Source organism: Streptopelia decaocto (genome assembly GCF_964273445.1).
Source record: "Streptopelia decaocto genome assembly, chromosome: 1".
Taxonomy (NCBI): Eukaryota; Metazoa; Chordata; class Aves; order Columbiformes; family Columbidae; genus Streptopelia; species Streptopelia decaocto.
Genome location: NC_138663.1, coordinates 195,585,222 through 195,605,178, shown reverse-complemented (window position 1 = coordinate 195,605,178; position 19,957 = coordinate 195,585,222). Strand labels below are relative to the sequence as shown.

The following is a 19,957-nucleotide window of genomic DNA, read 5'->3' as shown; positions in this document are numbered from 1 at the left end:
ATAACATTTGACTAACAGTGAAATAACATTCGTGGAGATACTGTAATAAAAGAATAATTATCTTTTTGTTAGTGCTGCTTATGTAAGCCACCATGTCAGTAATATAAGTGGTGTACATGCAAAACACTCTTGTGGAGCTTTCTGTTCTTGGGCTCTTTGTCTCCTCAGCCACACATGAAGCGTCTGGCACTTGCTCTTTGTATGACACCCTGTTGCCATGGTAACGTAACCTTTGTACAGGCTTAAGGCGCTACTTGCAGGTAGATAATTCAGATTCTTTTTCTGAAGTTTGCAGCCTCTGTTCTGTCCAACCCGATGCATGTATGTGTTATTTTGCATGCTTATTAATTACTTAATCCTTTCAAATCCAAATTCTGGGCTGTATTCAGTATTTGGACTTAAGTGTTTTCACTGGATGGATAGGTTATTTGATTAATATGGCTTCTAGTGATCATAATTGTGGTGATGCAACTAAAAATCTCCTTTGAAATTGTATATTCCAGTTTCAGTTAATAATTTTGGCAGTGAACTTCCTGAAATATTTATAGAAACTAAACGTGGAAAGGCTATGAATTTATCAGCTTACTTACAGGTAATGATAGTGGTGTTGCTGTACTTGCCCACTGCATACTAAATATAGTAAAAATTTGAAAAGGAAAATAGTAAGGAGTAGGGCAACAAGACTGTGCCATGTTCCTGGCAATCTATGACACGGGGATATTTCTTACTAAGGCCTAGGTATGAACTAGGCTTCAATATATGTTATTACCAGTATTTTGACAGCGCCTAAAAATAAGATACAAGTGTGGCCTAAAGGTCTTGCAAGTCAGTTCAAACTAGATTTGGGTGCAAGTAGGTACAAAAATTATACGAGAAGGAAAGACATTAATAGTCTGAATGTCTGCCAGTCTGCAAAAATTAGTGCTAATTATACCTCATTGAGTATCCTTCTATTATGAAGCACAAAAACATTAAATATGATTAGTGTCCATTAGAATAATTTGAACTAGGAAGCATATGATTTTCTAGGGTAGATGTGCACATAAATCTAAATAGCTCTACTTTCTTCCCCTATTGTTATTCCACTATTACAGATACTATTAATCACAGGTGAAAATCTTGGTATATACCAGTTTCCTCCAACAAAAATCCTTGAACCTCCTTTGTTCATGTGAACTATACTGAATTTACATGTAATTTATGTGTAACAATTATGTGTAATTTATTCACTAAATCCAGACTCTGCTTCCTTGCTTTTGATCACTATGAGAAAAGCCCCACCCCATACTCTACTTCAGATACAAACTGTGCAAGTCCCTGGTGAATTCCCTGGAGCTGTAGCATATACGGATGAAACTTTCGTCTGATCCAGCACAGGGTAACACAACTACATCTCTGAGATTTGGTCTGTGAATCCCTTCATTGCTCGGTGTAAGCTTTTAACACTGTGAACAATTTGAATGCTTCCTATGTGTCTGCAAACAGCAAAAGGCCTTGGAGTGTTGGAAGGTTAATATTTATCACTGTAACTCTATTTATACAGAGCTTTGAAGGTCACAGAATTTTAAATTCTGGATGAATACAAGACAACACAGGGCTCCCGCACTTTGTATTAATGCAATTTCTATATCCTTTGCACACAAATTTTAGACTAAGTAGCTTGTATCTCCTTTTATTTAAAGCCACTTCTAAGTAGCATGGAAGCCCATTCTGATCAAAATAAATACCTACTTACTTGTAATAAACTGTTATAAAAACCCCTATGTATCAATATGAACTGGATGGATCCCATAAAAAGATAGCCATTTAAATGAGTGCTTTACAATGGTAAACTTTAAACTTTCCAGCAAACTAATCAAACTTAGTGTGGGAGCAGCAAATTGATGTACAAAGGATATACAAATACAGGGTCCAAGGATAATCAGAAAACCTCTCACTGCAGTTTTCGTGTATGCTGACTGCATTTTGGCTGTTATAATCCAACATTCCAAATGTTCTCCAGTTGAAAAAAAAAAAAAAAAAGTAGTTAACCTCATTAGAAACATTGTAGAAAACAAACAAACAAGAAAACCCAAACAGACCTGAGAAGGGTTCCGTTGCTCAGTGCTTTTATTTCACAGAAGAATGAACATGTTGGCAAACATGTAGTATCATACTTTCCACATATCAGCAGAGCCCAGGCAGCAGCAAAATGTTACTGATCTCTATGCTTTATTGGATGTTAGAAGGGAAAAAAGTAAATTAAGCATAGTGTTCACCTATAAATACTGTCAAATATATCCCTGGTTTCTGTCTGTTTTAATTAAAATAGAGTTTATGCTGCCTCCTGTTGGTCACCTACAAACAGAAACATCTAAAATTGGACTCCACATTACCAGCTGCAGAAAGCACATTCTATAGCCTATACCTTACCTACTACTTACTATTAATCAGAGAAGGTACACAGCTTTCTTCATGGAGTGATACCAGAAATAAATCTGACCCAATAAATCTACTCTGTTTTGTGAATATAATGAATTTTTAACAGCAGTAAAATGACTTACAACAAATGTATTTAGAATATAGGAAATAAATTCATTAGTACATAAATAATAATTATAATGTCTGTGCAAACATAATCAACACCTGAATAATTGATATTTATTGTAACAACTAAACCATTGTGATAACATTATCAAAGTGCCATAATGTTTTGATAGCATTCTTCAAAAATTAAGATTATCCAATATAATCATTACTGGATATTAAAATCCCACATACAATATATATTTGTGTATATTATACTGGTCATGCTTGTAAAGTGTTCTGTGACATATAATAGAATACTATTAGAAATGTTTTGGTTACATTGTTTAAGTGCAAATAGTAGATTATAATTTTACATGCAATTCTTATGTTTTAAACATCTTACTATATTTCAGTGAGAACACAGGTAATCTTTAATCTAGTCATCGACTATTTTTAGAGGAAGGTACTTTTTCATATAGTACTGTGAGCCTTGAAAAGTCAGAAAAGATGTAGAAAAATTCCCTTTGCACTAATTTTGTGAGTTTTTAAAAATTGCGCAACAGCTGTGTAAAGTAGACTGAACATTTGATCCAGACCTACAGCAGTTACTCATGCAAGTAATCCATATTCTTCTGAGTAGTATACTTGACTTCACTGAGATTTCTTACATGATTAGCAATTAACTACAGGATTTGGAACATAGGCCCCTAATTTTATCATAAAGCCTTGTTTTTAGCCATGACTTTCTAACACAGCTTCTTTTGCACTCAATTCTGCTATCAGATTTAACTCTCGGTGGAATTGTGGGAAATGACCTTTTTTTCCCTCCGAGAGAGTTGTAATACAGCCTTACCTATATAACTGAAGAAAATTCATACTGTTTCACAGTATCTTTAAGTAATGGTACAAAGTAACTGACACTCCTACATTATTTCCTGATCACTAAGTAAGATAGCTCAAGTCCAATTGCAATCCATGAATGATTTGTCAAACTGGGAACTGAGACTAGTTCCTGTGCAAATGTAGCATACAATATTAAAGAAGTATGTCTATTTTCCAAATTAAGCTTCAGTGTTCACTATATATAGTGAGTAATTTACCACCTATGTCATTGCTCTATCTGATGTCATATGCCAGAGGCTTATACATATAGCAAGTAGCTGGATGGAAGACTGCCAAAAACTTGCTGTAAGGAAAAACTTAGGGGAAAGAGCATCACCTGAATTACCGATTCATTTGCTGTTTACATAAGCCAGCAACCTCCTCATGACAGTGGCAATTAAAAAAAACTCGCAATTCTCTAGTTTATTCCAGTTTGCATAGCTATTTACACCCATGCACTATGGGCATATGTTACTTTTCTCATTGCATAAATTGCATACTCTTATTACTTGGGTATAAAACACAAAAATACGAGCAGAGGGGAATTGGGCCTTGTATTTCTGAGGAAGTGACAAGCTGCAATTAATGATTAATGAAGACTCTATGCTACTGTAAGTAGCCTTATTAATGCTACAACTACTCTTCCATATGTCTATTTATTTTTCTCCTACTGCCTCAGTAGGCAGGAATAGTATTCTCCATCTCTTGTAAACTATTCAATACATTTGCTTTGCACTAACAAAAGGTAGTTGTGTTCCAATATAAAAATGCTTACATTTCAGTATGGTGATTGTAAAGGTTACCTGGCTAAGTGTAGTTACATGATTTGGAGACTCACTATGAAAAGAGCAAAATAAATGTGAAAGTTGCCTGAAATACTGTAATAAAAAGCTATTTACTTTTACAGAACTTGCACACATCTTAATACAAATAAACTATTGAGTGGGAAGGTTCCACTCTATTAATGTGTTCTCCAAATGTACATAATTTTCATTTACATCTTTATGAAAATATTTATTATGAATGTTATCTAAATTTATAAAAGTATCTGACCACATATTATAGAGTCAATCACAGACTTCGAGCTTTCCATTGTTCACTGTTTAAAACAGAAGTACGTTGCTAGGCAGTATTAAGCTTTAAGCATTAATATTGAGCTTGAGTTTTGCAAAAAATAAATTCAGTAGTGACGTGATAGTGAACTTACTGCGGTCATCTCAAGCCATATGAAAGATGTTTTAGATTCCTCACTAAATTTTGTTAATTTTTAAACTGCTTGGAAAAGATGTGCTTAGATATTTAGAACTATTCTGTCTGGCCTAAGACAACCTTACAGCTTAAATTATATGGAACACAAGGGCTCCCAATATCTTCTTCAAATAGCTGGAAAGAAAAAAAAGTCTCAGGCTGTGGAAGATTACACATGAATGTATAATACCGAGCTAATTTGTGTCCTTCTGTCAGATACTTTGTATGCATGAGATCAAATTTCCTTCATAACGTATGCCTAGACTAATATTAATACTAAAAGTCCATTACAATTTTAACATTATCATAGATAACTACTGAAAGTTTATCAAGCAATATATTGTGTAGTGTTTACCGTGTAATATTTTAACACTTAAAATTACCATGAAGTACAAGATGAAAGTGTTTTAATTCATTCAAACCACTATATAAGTTTTAAAAAAGGATTCCTTTCACTTCAGAAATACTATTTACTTCTACTTTAAATATTGGGATTTATTTTTGTAACTTTATATTTCATGTATGACAAGATACGAACTTTTCCCATAGTTAACCGAAGCAACCACTAACATTTATTTTAGAGCTTGCTGCTCTAAGCTGCCTAGTAGCTGCTCAGCAGATAGCACTGGAGACTTCGGAGATGGAAGACTTCTGTTAGAAAACATCCTGAAGTGCTTTACCTTTAGTTAACAGCATGACTGAAGCGAAGATACCACACAAATCATCCACCCTGTAGAAATCTTCTCTACCCTGCACTGTTATCAGAGTTCATCTTACCACACTTAATGAGATGAAAACAGAAATTACAGCTACTACTAAGGCACAGGGATGGAGAAAAAGTGGTAAAACTGAAGAGCTGAAGTAAGATGACAGGAATTACCAGACTCTTCAAGTTAGATACCTGGTTTTAATGCTGTGAAGGTCACTTTGGCTTTTGCCCTTGCTAAGATCATTCTGATAAGATAAAGCTGACAATTAATTCCTCTTACAGGTTTACGAATATTAAAAAAACAAACAAACAAAACCAAAACAACTAAATAAAACAACAGTAAAGTCGATTTCTTTTAAACTTCAGTTACATAGGGAAAACAGTATCACAGTCAGTTTTCTCACACAGCAATTTGTCTACTGGGACAACTGTGAATATTACAGAAATAATGGCACATATTACACAATGAATGCCTCATAACTACGCTTTTTTGAAAAGTAATATCATTTTGCAAATTATTCAGATAATTACAGAGAAGACTTGCATAAAAAATTAAGTAATAATTCTATATAATGACTAGCATGAATGACAATTTAATGGACTCTTCCAAAAGCAATTTTATAGCATAAAATGTAAATGGAAGATTTAAACAAAATACTGTATATTTTTCTGTCTGTAAATTAATACCTAAAAATCCGTTCTAAAACTTGTGCATTTAAATAGATTTTTTTACTCAGGAGTTTCAAAATTCTCCAGAGCAAATTGTCAGTACAGATGACCAGGGGTCCCTATATTTATTAAACTGAATGACCTGACAGTAAAACTCAGTTAAGGCTCTTGGCATTGGTGAAACTTCTTCCCACTCAGACCTGCTACTATGGTAGACTTGAACTTCATCTGTGATTTCTTCTGGAGCATAATCACCACCTAATATATAAATTTTGTCTTCTGTCCCAACTGCCCCTGCATTAAAGCCAGCGCATTCGAAAGATCCTTCCCCTTTCCAAACACAGGTTTCTGGGCAAAAACTGTAGACCTTGTAGGTGGAGAGATCACATATGTACAATGTACAGTTCACTGGAACAGCTTTGATTAGAGTTGCATGGAAAAATTGCCCAAATTCTGCTACAAGCTCAGACCACTGATCAGTCATAGCATTATACTTAAAGAAACAGTCAAGAGACGGATTAAAGGCATCAGTAATCTCTACTTCTGAGCCCAGAACATAAATTATATTCTGACATGCACTTGCTTCTGGATAGTAGATACCTCTTGGTAATTGGCTTACCGATTTCCAGTCTTTGGAAAGAGGATTATAGGATTCCACATCCAAAAGACTTCGGGTTTCTTGAGCTCCTCTGGTCTTTCCACCTATTACAAACAGCTGATTTAACGTTACAACAGATGTGTGCATTGTCCTGGGTTTTTTCATAGCTGAGACTATGGAGAATTCATTGCTGACTGGACAGTAGCACCAGGTTTGGTCAGTGGCATCATGAAATGGCTCAGCAATATGAAGCCTGACAGTCCTATAACAATTCCCTTTGCATCCTCCAGTTATAAATATTTTTTCTCCATAGCTAGATAAACTTGACCCTGGAAGATCAATCATGTGCGTATGTGGTAGTTCTTTCCATTTATCTGTTTTGATGTTGTAGCAGAACGTATGTCTGTTTTCTCCATCTTCGTCAGTTTTGTGAACAAATATGTATTTTTCTGTTGTTGAAGGACGTGCATCTGGAAACAGTCCACTAAAGTCTTGCACATTTTTAACTGCATCATTGATTATTACTGAGCAATTAGCGGTCTTAAGTAAGTGTTCTTCAGAATGTAGAAAGTCCTGCAAAGTCTTTTCAGGTAACTGGTGTAGTCTCACTTTTTTAATCAAATTAGGCAGGTATTTCTGCCGTGTTTCTAAGTTATGTTTGGTCCATTGAAGGACAGCTTTCAATACTGATTCTTCCTCAGGGACATTTAGTTCATCGGCCTCAAGGCATTTTTGTAATATCTCAAAATTCATCTCCAAAAAATCACTTGATCTGAGTAGCAAGGAAAAGTGGTGCTGTACAAAGTCTAGTGCATGGTCAAATAAGCGGACAGAGCCATAACTTTCTGACAGAGAAAGCAACTGTAAGCAATTCACAAGATCAATACTTTTTATTAGAAAGTCACTGCAAGCTTTGGAAAGGAGTGAAACTTGAAGAAAGGATGACAGTTGGAAGAGCATTTCCACATTATCGTTTGTTATCTCTGTTTTTCCTGTGTAAGCGTAATCAAGAAAAGCTTTCACTGCCTTGGGTGACAGATTACTAATAGTAACATTGCCATCATCTCGTTCTTTCATATTAACTTCAAACATGGCTCTGTGAACAAAATATAGAAGATATACACACAAATTAAAGATGTAGCAAACAACAGAGACCACTGATGTGAGAGGAAGAAGACAATCAGGGACATATGATAACATGGGCAGGCTATATAGATTAAAATGTGGAGGTTCTCAAAAGTCAGAACAATGCATTTGCTTGACAAGGGTGAAGAAACAAGGAGTGGTGATAAAAACATTCAAAGTGATAAAAATGCTCATAAAAATGATAGCAGCACCTGTGTTTTGTATGGAGTTTCACAGAAAGAGATGAAGTCTACAGCTCTCAATGTGCAAGAAAATGTGAAATTGTTTGGAGCAGCAACAGTTTCAACAGCCTGAGAAAGAAAGGCTGATTTAAGAAATAGCAGAAAAGCCTGATGATTTAGGTCATGCACTGTAAATACTGAAAATTAAGCAAAAAAAAGGCCTTCAAATTGCAGGCTGAGCAAATGGCTGGATGGATGATGGGTGCACTCCTCAGTAATAAAAGTGGGTGAGGAGAGAATGTGGAGAAAAAATATAAGGAAACTTAATTCTTTAGAATTGACTGACAGATGCATGGCTACAGACAGATGTCAGAAAAAAAAACAGGTTTTGATATAGGATTGGATAATACAATGAAATGTGCAGAAATGAGCAGAAAGTGGATTGTGACTGAATAAAAAGACAATGGTTGAAATAGTGGAACCAACATCATTTAACAGTACATTTGTGCAAATTTTATTCAAATTTTAACTACTTTATTAACACATGCAATATCATTTAAGTATTTCACACAGTCTAATATGGCAAGAAAAAATAACTAAGGTTTTCCAAGCCAGTCAAGTGCTGGCAACAGAATAGTGCTGCAACATCGCTTGCCCTACCCTCCCAGAGCCTAAGCAGAAGGCTGTGATAGCAATGGCTTCTATATTTGACAAAAGATTATAGTGGAAAAAGATGTAGATAAATCATCAAATACAAAGTATTTAATCTGGATTATTAATATGTTATAGATAGTTCCTGTTAAAAATGTACTATAGGTCAGTTATACAATTAGTATCTGTACAGTATGTGATTTTTAAAATCTCATACTTTTATGAAGACAAAGAGAAAAAAAAAATCAGTGTGTATAGCATATTCTTTGGGAAGTGAACATCACGTAAAGCAGGAACTTGTCTGACCTCCTGAACAAGAACATAAAATTACAATAAGACACTTATGTCTCAAAGACCTTTTTGCATACTAAATAATGATCCTTAGAACCCTTTCCTCATTAACCCAAGACCTATGATACAAATCTCTAAATTAGAGAGTAAAATAGCAACTGAACAATACTAGTTGAAGGAGAGCAACCTAGGCAAAGGCTTTGATTTTGAAAGCTAACAAGTAGGGAGCAAAGTGTTGCTGAATCGGCTTTACACAATGAAACCCAAACTAAGGGAAGTCCAAAGGCCAAGGAAGACAAAACGTGTTTCATTTTAAAATTTACCTAGTGGACTCAGGAACTTTTTATTCCCTGAAGGTAATAAATGGGCCTTGCATTGCAGGACAACTTGTGATTTGATGGCTGCTGTTATCAACTATTACACACAGGAAGAGGTCTCTCCTGGAAAATTTTAACCTGTAGAGCCTGTAGGTAGTGGAAAGGCCACAAATATTACCATGTGCTTAACTTCAGATCTAAAAATTACCACTGGAAGCTATTATTTCATTCTAATATTCCTTTCTGCCAGAGCATCTCTGTGCTGCCAAGCAGTAAACACTTGAAACACAACTAGTTCTGTGTGTCAATGAAAAAAACAAATATACAGCTACAGTGGAGAAATAGCTTATTTCACCTGGATTTCTTTTTTTGGTAGTCCTAAAAACATGTCTAGCTTATGTCCTCTGATATATATGGCAGACTCCTACAGACCACAGGATGCTCCAGGACATTGGAAATAATACTTGCTATCAATGTATAGACAACTGAGTCAAGCTCATTAAGGTATTTCTTGGAGTCAATTTTTTCATTGTTAGAGCATCTTAACTTTGTGTTATATTTAAGAGTGTATTTTGGAAACAGACTTTCAGTGTGGCATTGCAAGTTTGACTCTTACTAATAAAAAAGTTAGCAAGGTTTGTCATAAGTTCATATCCTGTATGCAAATGATCTGTCTGTCGCTTAAGAAAGCATAGCTTTAAGCGCCAGGAGGAAGTTCACAGATCCATTTCATGTTAAAAGGCAGAAAACTGTAGTGTAGAAGAAATATATGTTTAAACACCTCTGAAGACAAACTCTACTATACTGACCACTAATCTGAGAGAAACAAAATGAAGCCCCATTCCAAAACCATGTACAATTTATTCACAATTGCTCCATGCAAGATGTATTTGAAATCACCTTCTATGTTTCACAATATAAATGTGTCGAAGTACAGAGACTGTCCCATACAATGTCAAACAATACCCTTGCAGACCTTTAGGTACAGATACAAGCAACAGATGAGTCTTAAACATACACAATGTGTGTCAATTCTGCCTAACAGCAGAACCGTGAACTTATGGTTTGACATTTGTATTTCAGACTGCTGTCTGAATCTCAAATTCATAGACTCCTCATGTCACTCTGAAAATACAAAGACCTATTTGAGGTATGGTTAGGCATCTAACACTATATTTGTTTGGGGTTATTTGTTCGTTTGTTTGTTTTCTATCCTTAACATGATGTTTGAACACTTTCCTCAAAACTCTGCAGGCATATGTAAGTTGTGATGAGTTATTTTTTAATTTTTGTAATTATATTGCCTCCTTCCCTCCCAGAGAACTTACAATTCATTTCTTGCAAACTCATCCCAAAATTAGATTTACCTGAAAAAATCACTGCATGCTGCCAGTACACAACGGTGACAAGGGATTATCTCATCTTTCACAAGAATTTTAAAGTCAAAAAATATATTTTGTTCTCTGAACTTCTGTAGTACTTTTAGAATTTGTTGTCCATGACCTTCAGCCACTAAGGAATTGATCTTATTTTCAGGAACAGAAATTCCATTGCAAATAGGTCTGCTAATATAATCCCGTTGATTTGCCATGGTTTCTTCAGTCTATTCCTGAAACTGAAATGGAAAAAAAAGTAATTGATACTACAGTCTTACTATTTAAAAATAAAATAAAATATCAATGTCCCATAAAACAAACAAAAATTTCCAGCATTGAATTTGGTTTGTAAATCCCATGCATAGTTCTAAATCTGTGTTATAAGTGACTTTTACATTGAATTTAATTTGATAATAATACTTCTACTTTGCAAAATATATACACATAGCATAATTTGAAAAGTAAAATACCTGGCATGTGTCAGAGAACAACTCTACAAATAGTACCCACCTGGAGGAATTTTTTCAAAAGTCCACAGGAAGCACACCGAGGACTGTGTTAAAATTTTGAATCGTCATTTGAGAGAATGACTAGTCCTAGGCTTACCCTCATAAAAGCCCAAACTCTAACAGTTTGATGTAAAATGAAGATGGAAAAGGAAAACTTTGTTCCATATTTTTAGATTCCAACAGGCTCATCTGTATACTACAAAGCCCCAAACTCAAAGCACACCAATGGTCTTTCTATGGCCAACAGCAGAAGGGAGATACAGGCTGCTACACCACTTTCTATAAATGGATTCCCATTAGGCATTCCTGACTAAAATAACAGAAAACAAACACCCACCGGCACCCTGGCCTAATCACAGGACTGCTGGGGCTTACCAAGTGGGGTCATTTAGAGACAGTTTGGTGACAGTGCAACTTTGAGTGTTTAGTCAATTGGTACTGATTTTATCTGGTACCTCTAGTCTTGCTACAAAGCTGTGTGTTTTCCTACATCTTATGCTGCACACTGTGAACTTCATTTACAGTGGCATAAATTAACTGCCTTCAGAACTGATTTAAGAGAGTGCGATCTCCTTTTCAGAAGCCAAGTTTTTCTGTTGAAAATCCCTATACTGAAGTGTATCGTTTGTTTGGTAAGTTTGGCTTCACTATTTTTTACATTAAAAATATTTTACTCCACTTTGGCAAGATAAAGAAACTCTAAACATGAGTATATTTTATTTAAATCTACTTGAAGTGCTATTTATAGTGCTACAGATGCATAAACTGCCCTTACTGCAAATTTTGACTCAAGCTTCCCTATTTTAAAGCTTAAGGAAACATTCCAAGGTTTTTCTATTGCAGGATTCTGCTTCCACAATTCCAAATAAAATTAGCAACAGATTAATTGCCCACCTGAATTGACAAAGAAGGGGATAAAAAGTTCCAAGCCAAACCCAGAAAACAGAAAAATATTGGTTTTGGTTTTTAATTTCACGAAAAGGCTTATCTGATAACGTGATACATTCAGAGCAAACTAAGCGATCAGGCAGTCTTCTTCATGGGAGGTACTTTCATAGCAGACTGATCTATACTTTAGCTAGTCAGGTAGCTCCAACCACAAATAGACCTCCATGTCTCCTGGAATAGAAGAGATCCAGTGATCTTGCTGCCAGCACTGGCACCCTTGGAGCAGGCATCTTCTCCTTCCCATGGCCAGACAATCTCACGTATTCACTCTTTCCATTCTAAGCCTGAGGAACTAGGAAAATACAGAAGAACAAGACCACTATTTATTCTGAAAATGTATGGCCTCATTACCCGCAACTTCCATAAATCATAAAGCTTTTATTCTCTAGAATACCCTTTTCCTATGAACTTAAAAGCCTGTTCCTCAAAAGACTGAATCTTCAAATGCAGAGTTGTTTCAGTAAAATTAGTTTCCCACATTTGAATGAAACTTAAAAAAAGGTAAGTGAATTTCAAGGTTCATTTGTCATCATGTAAAGTAACACTTCTAAAGGAAATTTAAACCTTTTCACAAAATTCTGTAACTGATAATAGATAGTAGACGTATTTCTCCTTTTGCCTGCCATTTCAATAGCAAGCTCTGACCTACTACTTGCTTTCTGTAAGTAAGATTACCAATTTCAGTAATACTCATCTTTGTATAATGAACACAGAAACATCTAATGTAATCAAGTCCATCTTGGCTATTTTAGGCAAAGACATCATATAATCACTGTCATAAAAGCAATCTATGCTTCAGAAAGTTTTCTTTTACTGCCACTGTTTCCACAGAAAGACAATCCCAGTACACTGGTGCCAAGACCGAAAACCTTCTTTCAATTACACAATCAATTTATTAATGCTTACATATATTTGTTCTTCTGTCAAGACTGTCATTTGACTTGATTTTACCTTGCATATTTATTCACTCGCAATTGTCAAGCATTGATACCCTCTCACAACTTTTTTTAGAATGAATAATTGTCGAATTTTCCAAGGTCCATTTATAAGACTGAATTTTTGTTTTCCGTATTATTTCTTGCAGTTTTATCTTCATCCACTCCAGTTTGATCTCATATTACTTTCCATGACATCAGACTTGTTGTACAGCATTATAGTTAAGATCTTGGTGTCTCACTGGTCCAATTGTAAGTCATCCAGTGCATCCTAATCCTGATCTTAATAGCAGTGTCTCCTTATTTTTAATTAAAAGCAAATTTCAGCAGTGTACCTGTAATGTTTTGTGCATCATTAAGGAAGATACTAATGAATACTGTGCTACAGCTTAGCCTAATTCACCCTCCCCTCCACTCCATTAAAAAATAAATATTAAAAAAATTTGATAATTTTGGTACTAATTTACCACTTTACTGTATCTGTTGATGATTTGAGAGCCCTCCAAAATATCTTAACATTTCAACTAAAATTTTGTATGTTGAATAAGGCCAAGTAGCGTTTGTAATTATTTCATCCATTCTTCTACAAAGCCATATGAATTAGCCAATAGTTGTATTTCTAAATATTTGATCAAGCTATTGACAAAAGGGTAGAAAACATAGGGGGTGCAGACATATGCTGTATATGTCTGGAGTTCAGGAAAGCTGGGCAACAACCCTCCTTATATTTGCTCCACTTACTCCCACAGGATTCCAGTTACAAAGTCTGTCTTTATGGGGATTACCGAGAACCAAAGTTCAGTGGTGGTTCATTAGAGCTGTGATCTCCTGCTTTTGTTTCTTAACATCCGGCTGCATACTGTACAGCTTCTTACCATGGCAGGCAAAGGCTATATATATAAAATAAGCCCTCTTCCATTATCTGACCCACCAGGCACTTGTCACACAACCAGCCTCCCAGCATCTCCTGTAAGTGACGCATCAGACCTGGGGCACTGGTGTACGCCACTGGGTATTGCCTGCGGTGAGCGGTGAGATCAAATGTGTTCTCTGATGTGAACAAATTCAAGCTACTTTACCACCTGACAAACCTTCTCTGCTCACATACTGAGTGTTTGCACATCTTACACTGACAAATGCTTGGCTAGCTATTAGCCTGGTTTTCTAAAACAAAACCCTCCAAAACCAAACCACTGTAAAGTGAATACATTTGCCTTGGTTTTCTGCTTCAAAGTCACATCAAACAAGTGGCTTGTTGGGCATTACAGTGAAATTCTATATAGATTTCCAAGTTATTAAGGTCAAGCCCACATAATGCATGCTTGGGGAGATATAGGTACCTCCCAAAGCTATCTGTACAGATCTCCAGTTGAGGGGTAAGGCATTCTGCACACCTGACAATTAAGTGGCAAGAAAGGGACAGCTTGTGTATGGCCACAAAGCACTAGCAGCTGAACAGAAGGAGGTTGGGGATGGTAAATTTTGGTCATTACGGTGGATGAGCTAAGGGACCACCTGGGAACTCTGAGGGTAAGAGCATTCTTACGGTTTATCACAAAGTCCACTAGTAAGGACCCAGACCTCATTAGTTTGCTGTTCACAAGGCCCCTCTGTTTTAACACTGTCCTTTTCCCAAGATGATAAAGGATGGAGCAGCCTGGAACATAATGAGCTTGTTGACCCACATGTCAAGTAACCACACTGAGGAGTCTGTTAAGTCCATAGGCAAAATATGAGATATACACACATTCCTATTAACAGTATCTGAAAAAGCTACAAGAAAATGTTCAACTGACTTTAATACTTGTATACCAAGCAAACAGCTGACAAAAACATTTACTGAATTTCTAGAGGAAGTTTTTTACTTCACCAATGCTACTGTTCCCTTTCCAAATATAGTTGTAAACCACAACATAATTGTAAGGATATTTTAGTTGGTGCCATCAACAATCTTTCATAGATGTACGTATAATTCTGTATGAGGGTGAAGTTGAAATGTGCAATTTATTTGTTTATACTTATCCTTCGGGAAGTCCAGCTGCCCTTTTGAGTATCAATTTCATGGAAATTTTTTTAACCCTACATATTTCACTAAGAGACTGTAAACACAGCCTACTATTTAACTTGCATAAGAGTCCAAAAACATCCAGGACATCCATTTCCAGAATATCTCAATAGATATAGACTAAAATCATAACCACTGCAATATGCCTCCTGGAAACGGTGTTCACAGCCATTCCACCAGATCTGAAACAGCAAAGCAAACAAAACTGCGGACTGAACTTTAAGCAAATATGAACTCTTTTTTGTGCAGGGTCTACTGTAGTTCTGATCAGAGCATCAATCAGAACATGCTCATATAAAGTACAGGTATTCATAAACACTTTTGCTGATAGCCAAAATAGCCTTAAATACTGTGACTCACAGATTAAATGGTTACAGAAGTTTAAATATGCTAATAAAGTTGAGAACAGTAGAAGATGTGCAATTAATTCTAAATGCATAACAGAGGAAAATGTATTAAACAAGGGAGGGCAAGGGCCTGTGTAATAAGAACGGAGCATGAACATCCAGATGAGGACACAGGGTACAGACTGGCATGAGAGAGGACTTACACCAAACTGTTTTGATCACTTTATAATAGAAAGATAAAAAAATATATACAAATATATATGACTTTGTAATAGCCTGGGGGATGTTGCTTTGAGAAAGTATTGAGCATACATAAGTATCATGTGTACATAAGCTACTACTTGGTCAGAAAAGGCATGTTAGGGTCACGCCTGCCTGCCAATAAACATGATTGAACCTTTGTAATCGGATTGAAGCCCCAGAGGGTTCGCAGCACAAGGGACACCAATCTTACAGCAGGCACGTGTGCACTCAGTACAGATAACATTCTGTGTGTAGATGGTCTCTCCTCTACCAATGCAACTGCCAAAGACAGTCCAAACTCAACCTTTATTTGGTACTTTACTATTTACAAACAATCATAAAACAATCTCTCTGTTTTATTCCAAAGTACAATATAGCTGTGCTACAGCGCTCTCTGTACAGCACTCTCTCAGCAATAAAAAAAACAACATGGATTCTTAATAGTTCTTAGCAGCTATCTTATGAGAAATAAATTGTTCTTCCAGAGAACATTACCTTTGTCACTAAGCCTTCTCCCACCTTGGAGGGCGTGTCCTACTAGATAGCAGGATCTTAAAAAAGAGAAATCTTAAATGCTGGTATTTTACAGCAAATTTTATGTACTGAGGCAGAAAGAATTAAGACCAGCAAAGATAAAGGAATTGTATACCTTTCTCTTGAGAAGTTTTAGATTTTTTTTCCATATAATATTTAACTGTACAGTTAATGTAAATTTTGGAAACGTCAAGGTCAGCGTTTTAAAATCTAATATTAAAAACAAGTATTACTTTGTTAAGTCTACAATATACCCATTAAGATGATTTACAATTTTCACTCCTTATCTGTTCAAATGGGGAGAAATTATTAATACGTAAACTATTTTTAAAGACACCACTCCCCACTACATCTCTGATTTAACAGCACCTAATTTATTATGCAGCAAGATGAATATGAATGGAACAGGTATCTAAAGGATTTGGTGACATTTGTAATTGCTGACTAAAAACACAATGGATTAAAATGTAATTAAATTATAAACGTGTTAAATTATAAATACCAAGTACAAAGCTCTGTACTTTCAGATTGTCTTATTGTTTTGACTGTCAATGACTGTTCAAGATTGAAAACAGACGGTAATAGAATTCCAGATTCCTGTCTGGAAATTTCAATGCAACTCAGCCTCACAGCTTTTTCATAAATAACCTAACTTCAGTCAATCATTTTTAGACAATCAAAAAAGATGCATGTGACATTTTGAGACATTTAATCCACAAAAGTGCCATTTATCAATAATACATGTTGAGACAGTATTCTAAGCATGAAAGGTGACACAGAGTCTTTAAAGGTTTGGACTCTTTAGAAGAGATTGAAAAAAAACAGCATGAAAAAATGACCCAGCATGGTACCAGCAAGAAGCAGTGAAATTGCGCCAATTCCTGGAGGCATTCCAAAGTGGAAGATTTCCTCCCTGCAAGCAGGGATCTTTAATTGCATGTCCTCTCACAAACACATGAATCCATTAAGATAAGAAAATAATCACTTAGAAGAACTCAATCTGACTGGCTTTTATCCTAAAGTTATTTTTTTTTAAATTCACCAAGTTCACTTAGAAATTATTTCCTTAGCTAAAACGGTTCAGGAACTGTAATTTTCATTTTCTGAAAAAAATTGAATTAAAATGCCATGCTTACTTCTTATTCCAGCAAAAATAATAACTGGAAGATGAAATTACTGCTTTTACTGGGTTCTGTGGTCTGTCATTTCTGTATGTCATTAAAATATGTGGATTTTTTTAAACATACATGCAATATTGAGCATACTTATAGAATAATTAAGCATAGTTTATGATCATAGTATGTTTTACTTGTAATAAAAATGTGGGATATCTAATATATTCATCTTTACAAGTAGAAAGCATAGACAAGTCAAACCTACTAATCAAACCTGAGGGTTTGTTTTGACCTAGGTAAGATCTGCGCTCCATTAGTATTATCACATATCAGTAAATAAATATAGATATGGCCACAATTTCTTCTTCAAATGTGCAGAACACAATGCTTGAAATGTAAGCCTCAGCTACAATATGATATTGGTGAATAGCATTTTCCCAGGCTGTCTTTGGGCTTGCTGCTGTCAGTTAACTTTGCAAACATAATACCTAAGGGAGTATGTATGACATCCCTTGCTTGACTAAGTCATGACTAAAAATGCGAATCATACTTAAAAATATGTTAATTACACTACTTTCCCCCAAATGTTACTTCTGTGTTTGAAATATTTACAAAGACCAACCTATAGTCAGTTATAACTGAGATTTATTTTAGGCAGAAAGACAGCAGTACTTCTGGCCTGTGCAGAAATAGCTGGGAATGCTAAACAACAACAAAAACAAACAAACAAGATTCTATGAAATACCTGAAATAATGTAACTTTCTGTATTTTTGCATCATTCGTACATAGAATCATAGAATAGTTTGGATTGAAAGGGACCTTAAAGTTCCACACTCCCTGCCATAGCAGGGACACCTTCCACTAGGACCAGGTTGCCCAAAGCCCCATCCAACCTGGCCTTGAACACTCCCAGGGATGGGGCAACCATAGCTTCTCTGGGCAGCCCGTTCCAGTGCCTCACCACCCTTATGAAGAATGGTGAATATAGAATGGTTAAAGCATAAATATTTCTAAAGGCAAGGAACAGTAAGAACGGTCATACATTTTCAAATAGACATTCAATTTTTAACCATGGCCCAACTTCAAAACCAAGAAGGAAAGAGAATTATTACTTTTTTATATTTTTCAGATGGCCTGCAACTGAGAGCACACAGGAATCCAGTTCTGACCACCATTACAGTTCTTAGCAGAACAAAGAGCACAGGAAATAAAAGCCTTTTGTTTGGACATAATCTATACGATCCAGAACACAACTAGGGTGATGCAGCACTTTGCATCTGTCTTGTGAACAATTGTCTCCTCTTTTCCAGTCAACACACAGCAGCCAGACCCGGGGAAGACACAGAGGCCAGCCCCACTGCTACAGCTCCCATCCTGCATCAGCTCTGCCTGGGCCAGGACGCTCCTTTGGGAGCACAGATCACAGAATGTCAGGGATTGGAAAGGACCTCAAAAGATCATCCAGTCCAATCCCCCCGCCAGAGCAGGAAGAGCCAGATGAGGTTACACAGGAAGGTGTCCAGGCAGGTTTTGAATGTCTCCAGAGGAAACTCCACAACCTCCCTGGGCAGCCTGTTCCAGTGTCTGTCACCCTCATTGAGAAGTTTCTTCTCATATTTAAGTGGAACCTCCTGTGTTCCAGTACGTACCCGTTGCCCCTTGTCCTGTCATTGGTTGTCACCGAGAAGAGCCTGGCTTCATCCTCGTGACACTCACCTTTTACATATTTATAAACATTAATGAGGTCACCCCTCAGTCTCCTCTTCCCCAAGCTAAAGAGACCCAGCTCCCTCAGCCTTTCCTCATACGGGAGATATTCCACTCCCTTAATCATCTTCGTTGCTCTGCGCTGGACTCTCTCCAGCAGTTCCCTGTTGTTCTTGAACTGAGGTAATCGATGGGGCCAGAGACACCGCGGGAACCACCTGCCGGTAACGGAGCCGCGAGCGGTCACTGTCCCCAGCGGGGAAACGCGGCCCTGTCTCGCATAAAGCCGGGGGCGGCCAGAAGTTACAGGGAAATAAGTCCTTTTTGGCAGGGCCGGGGTTATCAGACGCTCCCAACGCACTGCTATCCCGGTCGTTACCGGTGCCAGCCCGCTCCCGCAGCCCGTCAGTGGTGGCATCAGAGCTGCCCACCATGCTCCCGCCCCTCGCCCCGCCCGCGGGAGGGAGGGCAGCGGCGTCAGCGCCGCTACTGAGCATGCCCAGGCCCCCCGCGCATGCGCCCTGCGACGCCTGCGTTCATTCTGAGGACTAATTCTGACAGGACGGGCAGGATGGTGCAAAGCGATTCCCCTGCTCTCACAGCGCGACCGCGGGGCCCGGCCACGGGATGTGGCGGTCTCCAGCGCTGCCGCCTCTCCGCAACCGGCGAAGAGCGAGCCCTCGCTTAGCGCTCTCCACGAACAGCGCGCACCCACCTGCAGCCAACACCAGCAGCTCGCCGACCAGTCTGGCCCACCCTCCGCAGCAGCAACGCCAGCGGATTGGCTTCTTCCGGTGTCATTCTCCCGTTTCTTGCACTCGGAATGGCTTTTCCGGCCGTCAATCCAAATGAAAGCCTGCCCATCCTCCCGAGCGGGTTCCTCTCTTGGCTCGCTGACGTCACCACGGGTGTGTCTCAGCCGCAGGCACCGCCTTTCCCCTGATAAGTCGAGAGCTTGCGCATTCCCCTGTCACTCACAGGCACTCTGATACTGGAT

The 19,957-nt window shown here is 37.3% G+C and overlaps 1 protein-coding gene across 7 annotated transcripts; it reads right to left on the bottom strand.

The window, feature by feature from the left end:
• Window positions 1-1,777: 1,777 nt before the first annotated feature.
• KBTBD3 (kelch repeat and BTB domain containing 3) lies at window positions 1,778-19,839 on the bottom strand. 7 transcript variants are annotated; one of them, XM_082056963.1, is made up of 5 exons: window positions 19,676-19,839; window positions 11,960-12,305; window positions 10,548-10,795; window positions 6,636-7,710; window positions 1,778-4,773 (listed from the first exon to the last, which is right to left on the bottom strand). In XM_082056963.1, the coding sequence occupies exons 3-5, from the start codon at window positions 10,769-10,771 to the stop codon at window positions 4,696-4,698; spliced, it is 1,377 nt and encodes a 458-aa protein (XP_081913089.1). In that variant the 5' UTR covers window positions 10,772-10,795; window positions 11,960-12,305; window positions 19,676-19,839; the 3' UTR covers window positions 1,778-4,695. The 7 variants fall into 7 exon arrangements, with proteins under 7 accessions (XP_081913089.1, XP_081913083.1, XP_081913084.1 ...); XM_082056957.1 differs by having other exon boundaries at window positions 1,778-7,710; XM_082056958.1 differs by lacking the exon at window positions 19,676-19,839 and adding an exon at window positions 18,970-19,386 and having other exon boundaries at window positions 1,778-7,710.
• Between the last annotated feature and the right edge of the window lie 118 nt (window positions 19,840-19,957).